Source organism: Psilocybe cubensis, chromosome 5, assembly GCF_017499595.1.
Source record: "Psilocybe cubensis strain MGC-MH-2018 chromosome 5, whole genome shotgun sequence".
In the NCBI taxonomy this organism is placed as follows: Eukaryota; Fungi; Basidiomycota; class Agaricomycetes; order Agaricales; family Agrocybaceae; genus Psilocybe; species Psilocybe cubensis.
In genome coordinates, this window is record NC_063003.1 from 3,275,786 (window position 1) to 3,293,487 (window position 17,702).

Below are 17,702 nucleotides of genomic sequence, written 5' to 3' on the forward strand. Positions count from 1 at the left end.
TCCAAACTCATCGAGATGGGAGTGCCATACACCGAGTACGAAATGGTTCATGGCATTATTCGCGGCCTGCCAAATCATGGCTCCTGGCAGCATTTTCAAATGCTCCTGACACAGAACATGGAGGATCATATTGCCCGACAGAGCGCTGCAAATCCAGATCCTCCTGACACTTTGCTGACAAGAACCATCTCACGTTTGACAGTTGAATGCGCCCGTTTGGCCTATAGGAATCCTTCCAGTCGCACAAATGGCCCGGGATCCGAGTACGTCAACCTCGTCAATGAAGCAACAGGTGTTCGCATACATGATAAAAATCCGGATGGCGTGGCATGCACAGTCTGCAAATTACGGTCTCACGACGCGGCTCACTGTTTTGCGAAAGGCGGTGGCATGGAGGGCCAAGGCCCAAGGGGAAAAGGGAAGGAAAGAGCGAAAGCAAAAGACGTCGACAAAATATTAAAGGCTGAAGTCGCCGCTGCTGCTGTGACTGAAGTCGCTGCTGTCGTTGTGCCGACTGCTTCAACGTCAACATACGTCTCGCCCTCTTTCTACCCAAACGACTTTCTCGGTGACTTGTCGTGTGCAACCATTGAAGAGGTCTCTTCAAACGCACCTTTAGATCTCACTGCCATGGCGTCAACCCTCGCAAACACAATCATTGATTCAGGCACTACTTCGCACTTAATCAAAGACCGCTCTTATTTCTGGTCCTATGAGCCAGATGCTGCACGCAATATGGTAACTGCAAACGCCGGCGTACTTCGCACCAAAGCACGAGGGACCTGCTATATGCGCGTCTCCCTCAATGCTCACTCCACTGTCGTCAAACTGAACGACTGCTTACATTCACCTGACGCAACACTCAACTTGCTGTCGCTAGGTCGAATTGTTGCGAAGAACAGCAAAATTGGCTTTGCCTCCGATGATGGTGTCTTCTCACTCATTCGCAAAAATCCGCACAGCGTTATCTACAAGAACAACATCATCAATAATCTTTTCTTCCTCAACGTCGAGTTCTTACCTCCATTGCCTGATTCTAACATGGTAGCAGCAACCTGTTGGCTTGCATTTGCCTCTAACCGGGCTTGCAAGGGCGGAAACCCTATGGGAGTCTGGACTTCTTAGTCACTACAGGCTAGATATCAAGTTCAGGGGGTGTGTTGACATATAACTCTCTATCTACCCATGGGTCATGTAGCTCAGTGGTAGAGCATTGGCATATATAGCTCATTCGCAAAAATCCGCACAGCGTTATCTACAAGAACAACATCACCAATAATCTTTTCTTCCTCAACGTCGAGTTCTTACCTCCATTGCCTACGCTTCCTCGAACTCTAATGCCAGAATCTGTAATGCCAGAAGTTGCATTATACGCCAAAGTCCCAGAAACCCTTGATCTGTGGCACCATTGCATGGGTCACATCAGGGAAGCTGCAACAAGGCGCCTCGTGCACTCCACAATAGGCGTTATCTTGCCTGCAGGAGATAAAATGGAAAGATGCGAACCTTGCATCATTGGGAAGCATGCCAGGCACCCCACTCCCTCTTCCAAAACTCCCAAAGCGGACTGCCTTCTAGCAATTGTCTACGTCAACGGTTGTGGTCCTTTCCCTGTGTTGACCCCACACGGAAAGTTATACATGATTGTCTTCATGGATGATTGCTCCGACGCCATAAAGTACCACTTACTTGCCGACAAATCACAAGCGCTGGATGCATATCTCATCACTAAACGCGCCTGGGAACGCAAGACTGGCAAATTACTCAAAGTCCTTTGTTTTGATCCTGCTGGAGAGTTTACCTCGAAAGCCTTTCTCAGTCAATTAGAAGCTGACGGCGTCATCGCAGACGTGATTCCTCATTCCGAGCACTGGAAGAATGGCAAAATGGAGCGTTGTTTGAGGACACTGCAAGGACGGATGCTTGCAATGATTACTGCTGCTCAACTTCCACTCTGGTATTAGGGCGAAGCCGCTTTGTGCGCCGCCTACCTATGGAATCTTACTGTGATCTCTTCACTGCCTAAAGATGTCACTCCTTTTGAAATTTTCCAAGAGCGTAAGCCGAACATTTCGTACCTTCGTGTGTGGGGGTGCAGGTGTTTCGCGCATGTACCGCTCGATCTTCAATCCAAACTCGGTGCAAAATCCATTGAATGCATTTTCATGGGTTATCCACCCTCTGGAAGAGGATACAGAGTACGTTGCCTGTCAACTAATCATTTCTTCGACTCCGGGTCTGTTTATTTTGACGAGAACATACCATACAAAGCTCGACTGCAGATTTCGGAGGAAGAAATGGACTACTCTTCTTTCCCTTTCCCACAAAATGTCCACGATAGCGTGTCATCCCAATGTAATCAACGTGCGAGCCACTCAAAGTCCGTGTCTTCATCATCCGAACCCACAGCATCCCCAGACCCTGCGGTCATTCAGGCCTCACCGCAATCCACTGACTCTCTTCCCTCGTCACCTGAACCTGCTGTCTCCCCAGCTGAACAGGCGAGTCACGCACCTCCACCAGCAGCCAGTCTGCGAGAAACACGGAAACTTACCTCAGGCGGCGTCCGATGGAAAGAAACGGTAGAAGCGGCAAAAGTGCATCTAGAAAAATGCAGGGAAAATCGAGCTCTACGGCAGGCAGCCCGAGAGCGTGCAGCATTGCTAGCGGAGGTGGAGGTGATGTGTGTGGAGGAAGTTCGGGCGGAAGATGAAGAGTTTGTATGCCTCTGCAAAGACGCCATTGGTGCTGAGATTCCAGACATGTTCCCAGCTGTTGAAGGAAACGAACCTGTTGTGAAAATAGATGATCTGGCAGCCATGGTTGCTTCTCTGGATGTCGCCGATTATCTTCAGCGGGACGTCAACAGCTCTTTTGAAACGGCTTTCCTATCTGTTCAAAGCGACACAGCACGTAATCCAAAAGCACCGGGATATGACATGTCTATTCCCCCCGCAAATTTCTATGAGGCGATGAAGAGACCCAATGCGGAGGAGTGGCGGAAGGTGATGCTGAAGGAATTAGAGGATCTAAAGAAAATGGGAGTTTATGAGATTGTTTTCCTTCCGGAAGGCTGTCACTGCATTGGGAATCCTTGGGTACTCGAGTTCAAATCGCCGCCCGATGGAGGCCCTCTTGTTTATCGTGCAAGACTGGTTGCACAAGGGTTTTCACAGGTGCACATGGTTGATTATGACGCGGTGTTCGCACCTGTCGTCAAATCACCCTCAGTTCGCATGATTGCTGTCTTTGCAGCTGTCAACAACTGGGAACTCGAGTGCTTTGATGCAACTCGTGCTTTCCTGTGGGGCGACCTTGCGCGAGTCATTTATATGCGCTTTCCGAAAGGCTACAGCTCCATCGGCAAAAAGGACAAGATCCCCAAATGCCTTGCCAAGGCATTTGGAGGCGTCCAAAGGCCCCAAGGCCCAAATGGCCTTTTATATTGACTAATTAGAGACTCGGAAGTCTAAAAGACTCCGAATCCTTGATTCAAACCAAATGTTTTAGGTAGCTCTAAATATAACCCAATCATTTGGATAACCTTTGAGAGTCCCGAAAACATTTGGACAACATTTGAGAGACCCAAAATTTTAATTGGTTCACACACTAATGCTCGTATTTTATTCCTAGCAGCCACGTCAGGCAATCACACAATATAAATAGTAATCAAACGAGAAATTTCATTGAATAGGATTCTAATACAACAGAGGCTACACAGAAACAATATGATTTGTGACTACACAGCCAACGGGCAAGCGTGTGAAAAGGTTACCATAACTCGCATAATTTGATTGAAGAAGATCTAGAACGATTGAATCATAGTAAGCAAAATGTAAAATATATGCGTGTCAAATGCACATATATGCGCATATACTCACATTTAAGTTAACAGAAATGGCTGTATAGTCATTCAAGGTACTGGTAGAGGAAATGGAACTTGGTTAGTTGGAGTTGCCCAATGAGACAAGTACATCATAAAAAGTGCGGGTAGATTACAAAGCATTGTAAACCCAATTAAATATTTTTTTATTCGAAATTCTCACACTGCGTTACAACCCTCTTGAAATGTTGTGAGAAACCGGAAATATTGCAGTGTGAATAAATTAATTTGAGGTTTACAATATTTTTGGGTATTGCAATATGAAAGAATAAGCGGCTAGTTTATAATCTCAACAAATTACTGTATGAGATGACAAGGAATCAAGAGCGTTATAAAACATTGCGAGAATTTATTGGGTTTCTCAATGATAAGGAGGATTGAATGGGATTTTGAGGCACCCAGAAGATTATAATAGAACAAATTTATTTATTCAGTAATAAAAGTACAGGCATGGTATGTAAAGCAGGGCAGAGCAGAGCAATAATTACAGCAATGAGAGACATCAGAATTTCTTAGCCTTACGTTTGATAGGTTGGCGCGTTCCCTTGGCCTGGGTCCTGGCCTTTTTAGCTGGTGGTTCTTCACCGTCGGCGGCGGTGGCGTCAGAATTGGGAGCAGGAACGGCATCAGCGTTGGGAGTAGGCAGGGCCTCATCCCCGGTCTCGAAGGGGTCTGAAGGTGGTGCCTGTAGCTAATATGAGCCCTAAATAGAGAATGTAATAGATACACTCACGTCTTTGCGCTTTGGACCAGGGCGGCGTGGCGCCGCTTTCCTCTTTGCAGGGAGCTAATCATAATATTAGTGTAATGAACCAATCTCGAGTGAAAATGCACCTTGATCTTGATCGGGGCTGGTGGGGAAGGGGAGCGTTCGTTTTCGGAAGAAAGAGAGGAAGAATCCTCGGAAGGGAGGTCAGGGGGGGATTCTGAAGGGATCCTAATCGCGTTTAATGCCATTCGGCGACGGGAGACTTGTTGAGGCACAGGTTCCGCCAGTGAAACAGCTGCAAATGCTTTAGCTAGCGCTGGTGCAGACCCATTATCTGGGGCGGGGTGGGAGGAGGGTGCGCGTGCTTGAGGAGATGCAGGTGCGGGTGTGGGTACACGAGCAGGTTCGGGTGTGGGTGCACGAGGGGGTGCGGGTGCAGGTGCACGAGCAGGTGCACGAGCAGGTGCACGAGCAGGTGCAGGTGCTTGAGCCGCAGCGGCCATTTGAGCTTTACGCCGTTCTACCGGGTCTCTGAGGCGTCTGTCGCGTGCACTACCTTCCAAAGGGGACGACTTCTTGTCATGATCCACGGGCTCAGATGGCAAGATAATGTTCCTAGAAATTCATTAGCATAAAATCAAGCGCGTAAGGCACGCTTACTCTTGCCACCAAGCCACAGTCTCCTTGGCCCACGTATCGTCATCAGAAAGACCCGACAGAAGCGTCAGAATAGATGCGTAGAGGCGGTCGGCCTTCAAAATGCTCTTCGCCTCAGGCCAAGTCTTACCGCTGATTGCAATGACAAGCTTTGAAGGAGGTTAGCACTGACAGACTACTGGCAATGTCCACTTACCATCATGCAATAATAACATATGAGTCTTATCGTTAGTTCATATACTTTGTGAATCTGTCCTTTGCTGGCACGTCCTCCAAGCCTGTTGGCCTCGCCTACAAGCATACGTTGGACAAACTAGAGTGCCAATATGTATCAATGACATGTCAAAACATAAAAAAAAACTTACTTGGGGACCCAAGGGTGGTCGAAACAGACCTTGGACCTCGTCGTCTATGTCAAATGGGATGTCAGGGTCATACAAGCAAGCTGGCCAATCCAGCGCGTCTCCATTTTTGGTATCGGCTTCGAGTGATTCACATCGCACGCTATCCACAAATAAATCAACTCATATTCGCAGAAAATAACAAGCCGACTTACAGAATTTCACGCGCATTGAGGTCGGCGAGCTCGGCGAACTTGACACGCGGGATTAAAAGAGCGGCGTATGCAGGGTGTTTATAGCCCCGGTTCACCCTGGCACAGGCCAGTTTGTAGGCCTGTAGGTCAAGTGGGACCCTCAGATCAAATGGGATCAACTCCAGGATCAACTTATGTGCCTTGAAGAGATTGTCGGATCGCGAATGAGCTGCAGCACTCGATACCTTACAAGTATGGTTAGTCGATCTGTACATGCGACCTCACAAAATTCTTACCAAATCAATGACTTTGCCAATCAAGGCAGAATTGTCCTCGCACTTCTTGATGATATCCATAAGGTCGGGCATCAAGTCCTGCATCTCATAGAAGGACCAGAGCTTGGGTTGTAAACTAATATATGCATAAATCAATGCCCCAGGAAAAAAAAGGCGCATATACTTACTCCAATATTTGTTGTCGGGTCATACCATCCGTTATATGGTTGGCCAGAAACTCGAGACCCTCTTGGATGACGCTCTTTACGTTCATAAATGGGTCGATGGACTGGTGAATCCATCTCGCGCCCTTCAGAGTGTCTGCTAGTTCGGGGCATCTACAAATAATGTTAGCGGTTAACGCGCACAGGGACGGGGGAGGGGGGGGATTCAGGCTTACTCGAGTTCTTTGTTGGTGTCGATAGCCGTGAGGGCTTTTTCAATCTGGGTCGGGGTGAGCATGGTGGTGGATGGTGGTGGTACGGGAAGAAAAGGGATGAAAAAAACTCCCTTCCGCATATACCGAGCGCAGTGGTTATGTAATGGACACCTGAGGAGGTACAGATGTCCGCGCTATTCCGCGCCATTGCCATAACTAGCGGGCGAAGGAGGCGCGATCGCCATTGACAGCGAGCTGTCAGAGGATAAAAATAGCCCACCGCGAATCACCATAGCCAGGAGGTAGACACCCAAGACGCCCCAGGTATACCCGTGCGTTGAAGCTTGTGGCCAGGGCTTTCGACGACGAGAAGGGGTGTATACGCGCACCGAACGAACCCCCAGGTATCTCCGTGGGTTGAAGGGGGCTGGTAGTCCGTAGCAGCGACAGGAGCACCCTACAGAGTACAGAATTGCCATAGTCAAGCAGCCGCACCCAACAAACCCTCAGGTATTTCCGTGGGTTGAAGGGTGTGAGCACCGACTTGACCAGCCTACAGACTACGGAATCACCATAGTCAGCAGACTGCCACCAAACTCCGAGACGAACAACCGCCAGACTACAGAAATACCATAGTCAAGCAGCCGCACCCAACGAACCCCCAGGTATTTCCGTGGGTTGAAGGGTGTGGGCACCGATTTGAGCAGCCTACAGACTACGGAATCACCGTAGTCAGCAGACTGCCACCCAACGAACCCCCAGGTATTTCCGTGGGTTGAAGGGTGTGGGCACCGACTTGAGCAGCCTACAGACTACGGAATCACCGTAGTCAGCAGACTGCCACCCAACGAACCCCCAGGTATTTCCGTGGGTTGAAGGGTGGTAGTGGTGCGGAAGTCAACAGAGCCAACAAACGGAACCCTACCCAAATTCAGATTCCGCCTGATGGCAATTTCAAACTCCGACACGCGTGGTGATCTCAACACGTTCCTGCGTCATTGGTTCTTCTTCGCTACCCAGGCTCATTGCTCGGGCAGCCTCACTACCCAGGCTCATTGCTCGGGCAGTACACGCAAACTACCCAGGCTCATTGCTAGGGCAGAACGCGAGACACTACCCAGGCTCATTGCTTGGGCAGAACTCATAAACTATCCAGGCTCATTGCTAGGGCAGAACGCTTAAACTACCCAGGCTCATTGCCAGGGCAGTACGCACAGATAAATTGGAATTCCTGCTCCCCCGACTGTCCATAATGCCCCCCGTATGTATCTTACAATATCGAGGTGTATTTGGTTGCTAATTCTACGTACAACAGACTACGCCCTCCTTTGACTGGTCCCAGGGCTCCGTCTTCCTACAAGACGGTATAATTTACTACTCTCCCAATTGTAACCGACCAGTCCGTATCAAGGCCCCAGAGCGGAATCACCCCCACCCATTCCCCGAACGTGCAGAGCCAGATCCCACCTCTGTCAAGCATCCTGTCTGGTGGACAGACACCTTTGGGTGGATGTCCTTCATACCGCTCAACCCATCCTTTATCTCCGACCCCTTCGACACCTTTACCTGGCAGCCTGAGCTGGATGTAACTCCTAGCTATAATACTCCACCCGGTCCCACTCTCTACCAGCTCGAAATTCATACTATAAAGCATTGGCGGTTTAAGGAACAATGTTTACTGGAAGCTGCGCACAAAATGAAGCTATGGTACCACGTACCAGCCAGTCAACCACCCCCGCCTTCCATCTTTAAATACGATGAGCCCTACACATCGAAAGAAGAAGCTTATCGCCAGATTAAATTGGCGCGAGATTGGTTTGCCGTATGGATGGGATTCTTTGCATATTTCGCTGCGTGTGCAAAGTATGACAAGTATTGTGCAGGAAAGATGGTGAGAGAACAGGGCGAGTTACTACCCCGATGGTATACCAGGCTGCTCGAGGAGGTTCCGATGCTACAGCGATCCTGGTTGGACGGGCTTTTAACATCGCCAGCGTGTGTATTCTCACCCGACACTCAGCGTGCAGGGATAGTTATTCCCTGGTATGAATATGACAATCGGAGGCCCGAGATACAGTTCTTCCTGGACCAGCAGATTCCTGTTTTCTTTCCGTGGTGTGCCATCGCAGAACAGGCCATCATAAACAACCCCACCCTTCGCTATCTTGAGCCTCCTGCAAACCTTGTTCGGGATGCCCTTGAGAAGTTTCTGAACCGATTCCCCAGTGTTCCTCTCGCTGGCCTAATCCTTAGGTCCTACTTTTGATTTCATGATCGCCCGCTGCACTCCACCAAACATATATTGAGAATGGAACACAGTACGTCGTTGGTCACGAAATATATGTATGAAAAATTTGCCTCGCAAACCGACAAGGTCAAGGCGGCTATGGAGGAGAACCAGGTGGAGGCCACGGTTGCAGAATTGAGGGAGATAGTAAGCCGAGCCATGGACATGGACCTCGCAGAGGCCGAGCGAGCCATAGCAAATCTCCCCACTCACGATTGGATGGACAAAGGTGACTACCACCGGAGAGGAGAGTTGTACGACCACGTCTCGATATTCTTGGAGAAACGCGAGAGAAACCAGCGCTTTATCATTGCGACTGAGACCGAGGACGCAAAGATCAAAAGGCTTCAAAGAGAGGAGGCCCTCCCGGGGTACAACACATCGGTCTATAGGTGGAAAAGTGTCACAACGCCGGGGGGGGAAGGAATTATACATGCGAGTTCGCCTCCTTCGATCAAAGCACGAGAGACTGTTCGCAAAGGTGCCTCCCTCTCAACGAACATACAATGCAGTCTCAAACGAGTGGGACATTTTTGATGAAGTGGATTTGCCACGAAAATATCTGCAATTTGTGGACCCCCCTCCTAGGAAGGACGGTTATATCTACGACTATCCTATCCAAGCCGCCCGCATCAATCCCCAGTCCATCATCCCCGACAACGATGTACCCCGTGTGGAATCCGTTCCCGTCATCCCAGAACCCTGTGTAGACTCTTCCTCGGGTGGTGCGACTTCCCCTCATGAACCTCAGTACGAAACATTCCCCATGGACACGGAGGAATTTCAGGAGGGGCCTTCCCAGCCTCCGGTACATCGTCCAGAGCCGGGCCCCTCCACCATGGATACCGACACTGATGAAGCTTCGAAAATCCACGATTACGATTGGGACACCGCCGACCTCATCTCCAACTTGCGATACAGCTATGGATTCGTAGCCTCTGTAGTCCCGAAGAAGGAGGATAAGACACCGGAAGGCTGGAAACACGCCTGTCAACACTTTGGGTTTAGGAAGGATGGGGCAGAACAGTTTGTCTCAAACACGGATCATCAACTCATCTGTCAGTTTCATGACGGTTTGATGGGGTCAACTGACCGTCCGCTCCCTCAAGACATTCACGATCTCCACCCGCAAAATTACCTATCCCTTCAAGTTTTAGGGAATCTCAGCCTCATCCATCGGCCCATCCCAAATCTATTTGTTTTCGCTCATCACGACATACGTGCACCTCAGGAAGAGTCCGACAGAATGTCTGCTGATTGGAGTATTGGAGTCGAAACCCCAGAGGCTGCTTTATATGTCTTACGAGTCTTCCAGTCCCATCCTGGGCATACAGTTGTCAGTGTGGCACACAGACTTTTGTCCAAAGGAGTGCAGTTTCGAACTCTTGTCGGGCGTAAAAATGTGGTTCAGGTGCATCAACCCTACAAGGAAGTTACCTTTTACCGCAAAGTCAGCTACAAGTTTACCAACGACGACTATGAGTCCTCGATGCTGGCCTGTCGGCAGATACTGGACCAACAACGCGGTCGTGCAGCGCTACTCATGGGTGGAATAGTAGGACGAATCGCCAAAGAGTATCTGAGCACAGAGTCTGTTCTCCAGGGCCCATCAGTGGAATTGCTGAGAAATGGACGCGGATATGTCGCTAATCCAGAGGCCGAGTTGCTGGCTTACTGCGATGACGGGCTTACAGAACACGATATTGCGATTATTATCGGGTCGTATTCTCTCATGACGGGTAAGTGTTCACTACATTTAACTGATCGCTCTATTTAATGTCGTTTTTAGATTTTAAAAATCAGGTCGGAGTCAAGTCTTGGTTTCCTCCCCCGGCGGTATGGAATGAAATCGACAGGAATGGGATAGGATGGCTGGAATGGACTGAACGCAACGAGTACTGGTACCAGACTAGGCTGGAATTAATTCGAAATGGCAAAGCGCAACCTTTAACGCTTCAAGACTGGAAGAGCCTTCTCAAAAATAAGCCAGTCCGTGTTCTAAGGGAATCGGTGCGAGCTCGATCAGCGGCATTTGTCCATGAACATATCCCCGTAACCAGGAATCCTCGTAGATAGGTAGCACATTTTTCTTGTTTCTTCATTCACGGATCTACACCACTACTCACAGTCTATTTTTGCCTTCGTACATACTACAAAACAAATTTTATGTATACTATCTATATTTCTTCGTACAAACTATTGGTCAGATATCATGTATACCACGGAAAAAATTGTTTGGACCTGCATCGAAACATGTGTGAATCAATTCTGAGCCCAAAAAACATAAAAAAAACATGAGATTGCTTACAGTAAGCCGGTTAGGCCAATCAAAACTCCGCTAAGTTTTGAACTCCGACACCGCGCCCTATCACGCCTGAGGTTGATGTCTGCACTCTCCTTATTCGCTCTACCCAGGCTCATTGCTCGGGTCAGAACGAATCGGTGGCTCGCTATCCAGGCTCATTGCCGGGATAAGAGCTTCCTATCCACTGTCCAGGCTCATTGCTAGGACAAGGATTTTCTACCCCCTATCCAGGCTCATTGCTGGGATAAGGGTGTCGTTCGCCTGCCCAGGCTCATTGCTTGGGCAAGGATATCCCCCCTATCCAGGCTCATTGCTGGGATAAGGGTATCGTTACTCTGCCCAGGCTCATTGCTTGGGCAAGGATTTTCTACTCCCTATCCAGGCTCATTGCGTGGATAGTTGTACTTCAGCAGGCCGTAATTATGTCCGACGAAAAAAGACCCTGCTTAGGGTGCCATAAACTCTTCGTACCAGGTCGCTCCTTGAAGCAGCATACCAACAAATGTAAAAAATATCCTGCTGCAATGAGCAAGGTCCTGAAGGGGTTCCAGGAAAACTTCAGCAGGCAGAATCAGAACAGTAATGTTGCCAGTGGTTCTTCGCACCAGGCAACCCTTAATAATGAGCCCGGGCCTATGGACGTTGATGTCCATCATGAGTATCTCGATGTGGATATGGTACCACCTCCAATGCCCCCTGCGCCTCCACCTAAATCACCAACACCACCACCACATCCCCCGACACCACCACCTCCCATTGAACGGCCCAGAGGACTTCCTCCACGCGTTATTAGATTGCCACAGCGCTTCCAAGACGAGGTCCCACCCGAACCTCCTCTAATTATACCACCAGTCGTGGAGGAGGAACCACCTCAGCCTCAGGAACCTCCATCTGTGGAGAGTCTGTATCGAACACCAATGAATGGCTATGGGATATTTCGAGAGTATACCTATGGTCCCCCTTCTATTACTCCTGACGAACATTTCACACTGTCATCAGTGTCCGATTCTCCAAATATTGCCAAAGACCCAGCCGACTCTTTGAGAAAGGCGTCAGAGGGAACACCAATGGCCCTACCTTCGGATTGGTCCTTGGATTCTGAGCCAAAAGACGACAAGAGCTTGCTATTCAAAAATCGTTCTACTCAACTTATCATGTCTTGGTTTTACAACGGCCACGGTACTAAATCCTACGCTGATACCGACAAATTGATTCACCAAGTCGTACTGGACCCGGATTTTGACCCCAAGGACTTTGATTCCTCCTTTTCTACTGCTCGAGAGGCAGCGCGTCTGGACGAAATCTCCACCCAAAAAAATTCTACAGATCCTACTTTGTCAGAAGTGTGTCGACCGGAAGCTGGGTGGATCAAGGGCAGCTTTTCAATACCAGTGCCATGCGACGGTTTCATATTCGATTCGGAAGAGGAGGCTCCTCAATTTGTTGTTGAAAACGTCATGTATCGAAAACCTCTAGAAGTTATCAAACAGGCCTTTGCAGAATGCACCTCTGAGACGTATACGACCATACCGTACAGAGAATTTTGGCGTCCCTCACCCGACGAACCACCCGAACGCTTATTCTCAGAGTCCTACGTGGCGGACATTTTCAATGAAGAGTATGAAAAGATCAAGTCAGAGCCACGCACAGGTCCCCACAGACACCTGGAGCCCTTTGTCGTTGGTATCGGGATTTTTTCAGATTCTACCCACCTGACCAGTTTTGGCGATGCTTCTATATGGCCGATCCTTATGTATATCCTCAACCAGTCAAAATACACCAGAGGGAAACCTAAAGAATTCGCTGCGCACCATATTGCGTATATCCCTAAAGTAAGTTTGTATTGACTGGCATGTACTATTCATATTAACGTTTGGGTCATAGCTCACAGACACTTTTCAAGATTGGCATCAGCGACAGTTTGGCAAAGCTGCGACATCTGAAATGCTCACCCATATGAGACGCGAGGTCAATACAGGCGTCTGGGGGCTATTACTTGATGAGGATGTCAAACGAGCGTATGCTGAAGGAGAGGCCGTAGAACTGGCCGACAGAGTATGTCGAGCTATGTATCTCCGTTTTATTTTTAGTTCAAATGACTACCCCGAAAAGTAAGTCAACATTTACTCGTTATTTCGTTTGATAACTAATGTACAAGCAGAATGCTGCAGTCCTGCTGCAAGTGTCGCGGCACTTGCTTGTGTCCACGTTGTTTAATTCAAACTATGAATGTCCCAAAGGTTGGATCAAAGATGGATATGCGAAACCGGCTCAAGCTAGCTCGCGTTGACAGCGAAACTCGTCAATTTGACATCGAAACTGCCCGTAAAGCATTGTTCTTGGGGAAAAAGGTTAACAGCAAGGCGGTTAATGGCTTGCTGCAACAGACCTCTGCTTTTCCAACTCGGGTATATTTTTATTTCCTCATATCTACGTATTTTGTCTAAGAATATTACATAGAACGCTTTTTCCAAGGCTTTATTTGAATATGGCTTCAACTTTTATCGGATGTTTACTGTCGACTTCATGAACGAAGTGGAACTGGGTGTCTGGAAGGCCCTATTTAGTCACCTACTCCGGATTCTTTATACCTCTAGCAACCAGAACGCCATTGCAACTCTGAACGAAAGGTATTGTCGTGATATCTCGATTCTTACTCAAACTAACTATAGATTTAGATACCGCCAAGTCTCCCCTTTCGGCCTCACAACTATCCGACGTTTTGCTAGGAATGCTTCAGATATGAAGAAACTGGCAGCACGGGATTTTGAAGATCTCCTTCAGGTAGGCCTCAATTGCGTGTGATGTTTGATTTTAATTATTAATGATTCCATAATAGTGCTCTATACCAGTCTTTGAGGGCTTGTTGCCAGAACCTGCACACAATAAAATTATTCAAAACCTCTTGTTTGAAATGGCGACATGGCACGCCCTAGCCAAGCTTCGACTTCACACCGATACCACTCTGGACGAGTTGGGGAATTCGTGTACTCGGTTATGTGATCTCCTTCGTCAGTTCCAAAAGGAGGTTTGTAGTCAGTACGCCACTCGCGAGCTTCCATCAGAAACAGCCGCGAGAGGAAGAAGACAGGCAGCCAAGGCCAAAAAGGCAGCGAGTGCGGGTCTGCCAGTACCTCCGACTCAACCCAATGAACCCAAGACCCGCACGTTCAATATGCAAACGTACAAATTGCATTCCCTTCCCGATTACGTCGATTCCATTCGCCAATTTGGCACCACTGACGGCACGAGCACTCAAATGGGCGAAAGCGAGCACAAGAGAGCGAAACTCTTCTACAAACGGGTCAAGAAAGGTGATCATATTCGAGGTATCGCCAAACACATCTACCGAGAACGTGTGGTACACCGCACTAACCGTGTCGAGATACGCAAGCTGCTGCGTGAGGACAGGGAGTTACTGGAGCCCACTCCTCCTGATTTACATTATCACATCTCATCAGACGTGCGTCGAAAGTTAGATATACTACCCTGGATGTCACAAAACCAAAACGATCCGGCGACAAGGGTAAGCCGGATTTTTCGCTTGTTTTTATATACTCAATGTCGTATTTAGGACTTTATGCTTCGTCTCAAAACTCACCTTTATGCCCGCTTATCAGGGGTAAACGAATTCAGTGATAGCATTGGTACCCATGAGCAACTCCAAATCACAATACTCGGTGACCGAATTTACGAACATCAGGTTCTACGCATCAACTATACTTCATATGATATGCGTCGAATACAAGATACCTTGAAGCCAAACTCTTCCCGATGTGACATCATGGTACTCGCTAGCAACAAAGGTGCAGATCAGCAGGTTCATCCTTATTGGTATGCCCGTATCATTGGAATCTACCACGCCAATGTGGTAATATCTACCCCTGATGATTACTACCGTGCCTCCAAGCACAAAGTGGATTTTCTTCATGTCCGATGGCTGGGTGTTTGTGAAGATTGCCATTACGGTTGGAAATATAGAAGGCTTCCACAGTTGGCGTTTGGTGATATCAATGACTCTGCGTCGTTTGGTTTTGTGGACCCATCCCTCGTACTTCGTGCAACCCATTTGATCCCTCGCTTCATTCTTGGAAAAATACCGACTCTCGGCCCATCTGTAGCTTATAGAAGCAAAGAAAATAATGAAGGGGAAGAATGGGAGAGAAATTATGTCAATTTGTGAGTACATTTAGTCACTTCTTACCTTTTACTAATTTTTTACAGTTTTGTGGATCGCGACATGGTCATGCTGTACAGAGGGGGTGGAGTTGGCCACGCTAGCACGCGAGCCGCTACCGATTCTCTTAGGCAAGACCAACGTGCAGACGACATTGCCTCTCGCAAAAAACGCCGCGAGGCACATGAAGCTCCCGATCCTGATCTGGAACCAGATGGGGCCTCAGACCAGGAGCAAGACGCTCAGGACCAGGCTGAAGTGGCACCTGAAAACAGCGCCGATTCTGATGACAATGAAGACGACAGCGACCAGCATACCGATTCTGAAGAGGAGGAGGAGGAGGAGGAGGAGGAGGAGGAGGAGGAAAGCGACGAGGATGAGGACCGGGGTGACCTCGATGAACTCGGGTTCGCTGAATACTAACTGTAGCTTTATGTGAGTCTGTCGTTGATTCTCTTGTACCTCTACTAACACCTTTTTAGATGTATCCTTGTCTTGGCGAGTAATACACAATACTTTTCTTGATTTTCGCGTGATTCGGTAAGGAAATGTATTGATATTTAACTGAAATTTTATTGTAACATCCCTATACATCGCTGTACGCCCTTTGGGCTCTACTCTCTCATTGTGCAACTACGTATGTGTGCCTTACCCCCCTCACATCAACCCTCATACACCACCTTAGCTGCAGCCCGACACGTGCCTTACCCCCCTCACATCAACCCTCATACACCACCTTAGCTGCAGCCCGACACGATACCGCCCTTATATTTCAGCGATAAGGACAGCACCGAGCATCGCCCCCAACCCAGTTCCGCAGCCTATTTCGACCTGGACGTGCCTGGCGCGCGCCACGCGTGTGCTGCGTATGCGTGCGCCACGCTTTTGAGGCGTATGCGTGCGCCACGCGTGTGCTGCGTATGCGCGCGCCACGCGTTTGATGCGCGCCACGCGTTTGATGCGTATGCGCGCGCCGCGCGTTTGATGCGCGCGCCACGCGTTTGATGCGCGCGCCACGTGTTTGATGCGCGCGCCACGTGTTTGATGCGCGCACCACGCGTTTGATGCGCGCGCCACGCGTGTGATGCGTATTGCGCGCGCCACGCGTGTGATGCGTATTGCGCGCGCCACGCGTGTGATGCGTATGCGCGCGCCACGCGTGTGATGCGTATGCGCGCGCCATGCGTGTGTTGCGTATGCGCGCGCCACGCGTGTGTTGCGTATGCGCGCGCCACGCGTGTGTTGCGTATGCGCGCGCCACGCGTGTGTTGCGTATGCGCGCGCCACGCGTGTGTGTGTTCGTCCAGATACAAAGAGGCGTCGATACGGGGAGGGAGGGGTATACATGGATGTGTTTTGAAAAATAAAACTTGATTTCATTGTACACGCGTCACGGTAAACTCAGAGTGCCTGTCGAACGGGCCCTTTATTCCATCATCTCAACGTCCTGATCATCCCCCTCCCCATCGCGCATCTCAACGTCGCTGTCTTCGACGGTCCCCGAGTCCTCGATACGATTTTCGACTGCGACAACCTGTTCCTCCCGCTCTCGAATTTCGCCGTGGGTCGAAACGACGGGTTCGGTGTCGACTCGCCCGGTCGCGGGCTCTTCTACGCTGACAACGATCTCGACCTTGTTGTCGGTATCGACGTTGACGCCGATTTTTGCGTGCCCGTTGCGGCCATCGACGGCGACGTTGAGCCTGAGGCCGTCGCGATCGATCGCGAGGCCGAATTGTACTCCTTGGGGTGCAAAAAAAAATTAACAGTGAGTACTTACTTTGAATATTGAAGACTCACCTTGCTCATCCATTTGTCGTCTTCCGTTAACTCTTGTTATGCCGTTAGAAAGCTGTGGTGACTTGCTGGCGCGCTGTGGCGGGTTTGGTGGTGGTGGTGGTGGTGGTGGTGGTGGTGGTAGTTGAAAAGAAGCACGCGCCGCCATCGTTGATGACTGCGGCGCGCTTTTCCACGCCCGTTTTGGTCATCGTCGTCGACGATGAGCTCGATATCGACGAATTTTGAACGGATTAATGTAGTTATTACATGTATACGTAGAGAAATATAACGCTTACCGTGATTGGAACTTCGTTTGAGCGATCGTATGTTATATTTAACACACGCGCCGGGCCAAGACATACGGCCCCTATGTCGCCCGGTTATGTAATGTCCGGTCAACCGGACTTGTCGTAAACATACGAAAATTCTTACTTGATTTTGCAGGGTAAAACAAATAATTGTTTGGATATTGTAAAGCTAATAAAAATATTACTTAACATTGTAAACCGGGCCCCGAAATTTGGGTGCATTTGTAAGACAAAAAATTTATTGTATTGGTTTACATTGCTTTGTAATCTACTGTCTGTTTAGTTGATGTAAACAATAGTGCTTTACCTTCAAGCTCTGCTCTGTGTGCAAGCATGTTTCGCACTAGCAAGTACAGTCATCAGAGCGGTGGAAATGAAAGTGGAAAGAAAGGGACTGGGGGCCGTGTC

General features: G+C 49.0%; 4 protein-coding genes across 4 annotated transcripts; 2 read left to right on the forward strand and 2 right to left on the reverse strand.

Annotated features, from left to right (window-relative positions):
* Positions 1–4,385: 4,385 nt before the first annotated feature.
* Positions 4,386–6,521, reverse strand: JR316_0006477 (uncharacterized protein; the record flags this gene model as incomplete). Its single annotated transcript, XM_047892223.1, has 10 exons — positions 4,386–4,568; positions 4,617–4,670; positions 4,718–5,207; positions 5,253–5,398; positions 5,491–5,562; positions 5,615–5,753; positions 5,806–6,029; positions 6,081–6,195; positions 6,248–6,397; positions 6,460–6,521. The coding sequence occupies 10 exons, from the start codon at positions 6,519–6,521 to the stop codon at positions 4,386–4,388; spliced, it is 1,635 nt and encodes a 544-aa protein (XP_047749572.1).
* Positions 6,522–7,690: 1,169 nt separating this feature from the next.
* JR316_0006478 (uncharacterized protein) lies at positions 7,691–10,801 on the forward strand (the record flags this gene model as incomplete). The annotated part of the gene is made up of 5 exons (XM_047892224.1): positions 7,691–7,699; positions 7,754–8,691; positions 8,758–9,206; positions 9,238–10,464; positions 10,515–10,801. 5 exons carry the CDS (start codon positions 7,691–7,693, stop codon positions 10,799–10,801), a joined length of 2,910 nt encoding a protein of 969 aa, XP_047749573.1.
* Positions 10,802–11,554: 753 nt separating this feature from the next.
* On the forward strand, positions 11,555–15,630 carry JR316_0006479 (uncharacterized protein; the record flags this gene model as incomplete). The annotated part of the gene is made up of 8 exons (XM_047892225.1): positions 11,555–12,862; positions 12,915–13,141; positions 13,192–13,438; positions 13,491–13,660; positions 13,709–13,814; positions 13,870–14,556; positions 14,605–15,209; positions 15,255–15,630. The coding sequence occupies 8 exons, from the start codon at positions 11,555–11,557 to the stop codon at positions 15,628–15,630; spliced, it is 3,726 nt and encodes a 1,241-aa protein (XP_047749574.1).
* Positions 15,631–16,633: 1,003 nt separating this feature from the next.
* Positions 16,634–17,152, reverse strand: JR316_0006480 (uncharacterized protein; the record flags this gene model as incomplete). The annotated part of the gene is made up of 2 exons (XM_047892226.1): positions 16,634–16,950; positions 17,008–17,152. 2 exons carry the CDS (start codon positions 17,150–17,152, stop codon positions 16,634–16,636), a joined length of 462 nt encoding a protein of 153 aa, XP_047749575.1.
* Positions 17,153–17,702: the final 550 nt, after the last annotated feature.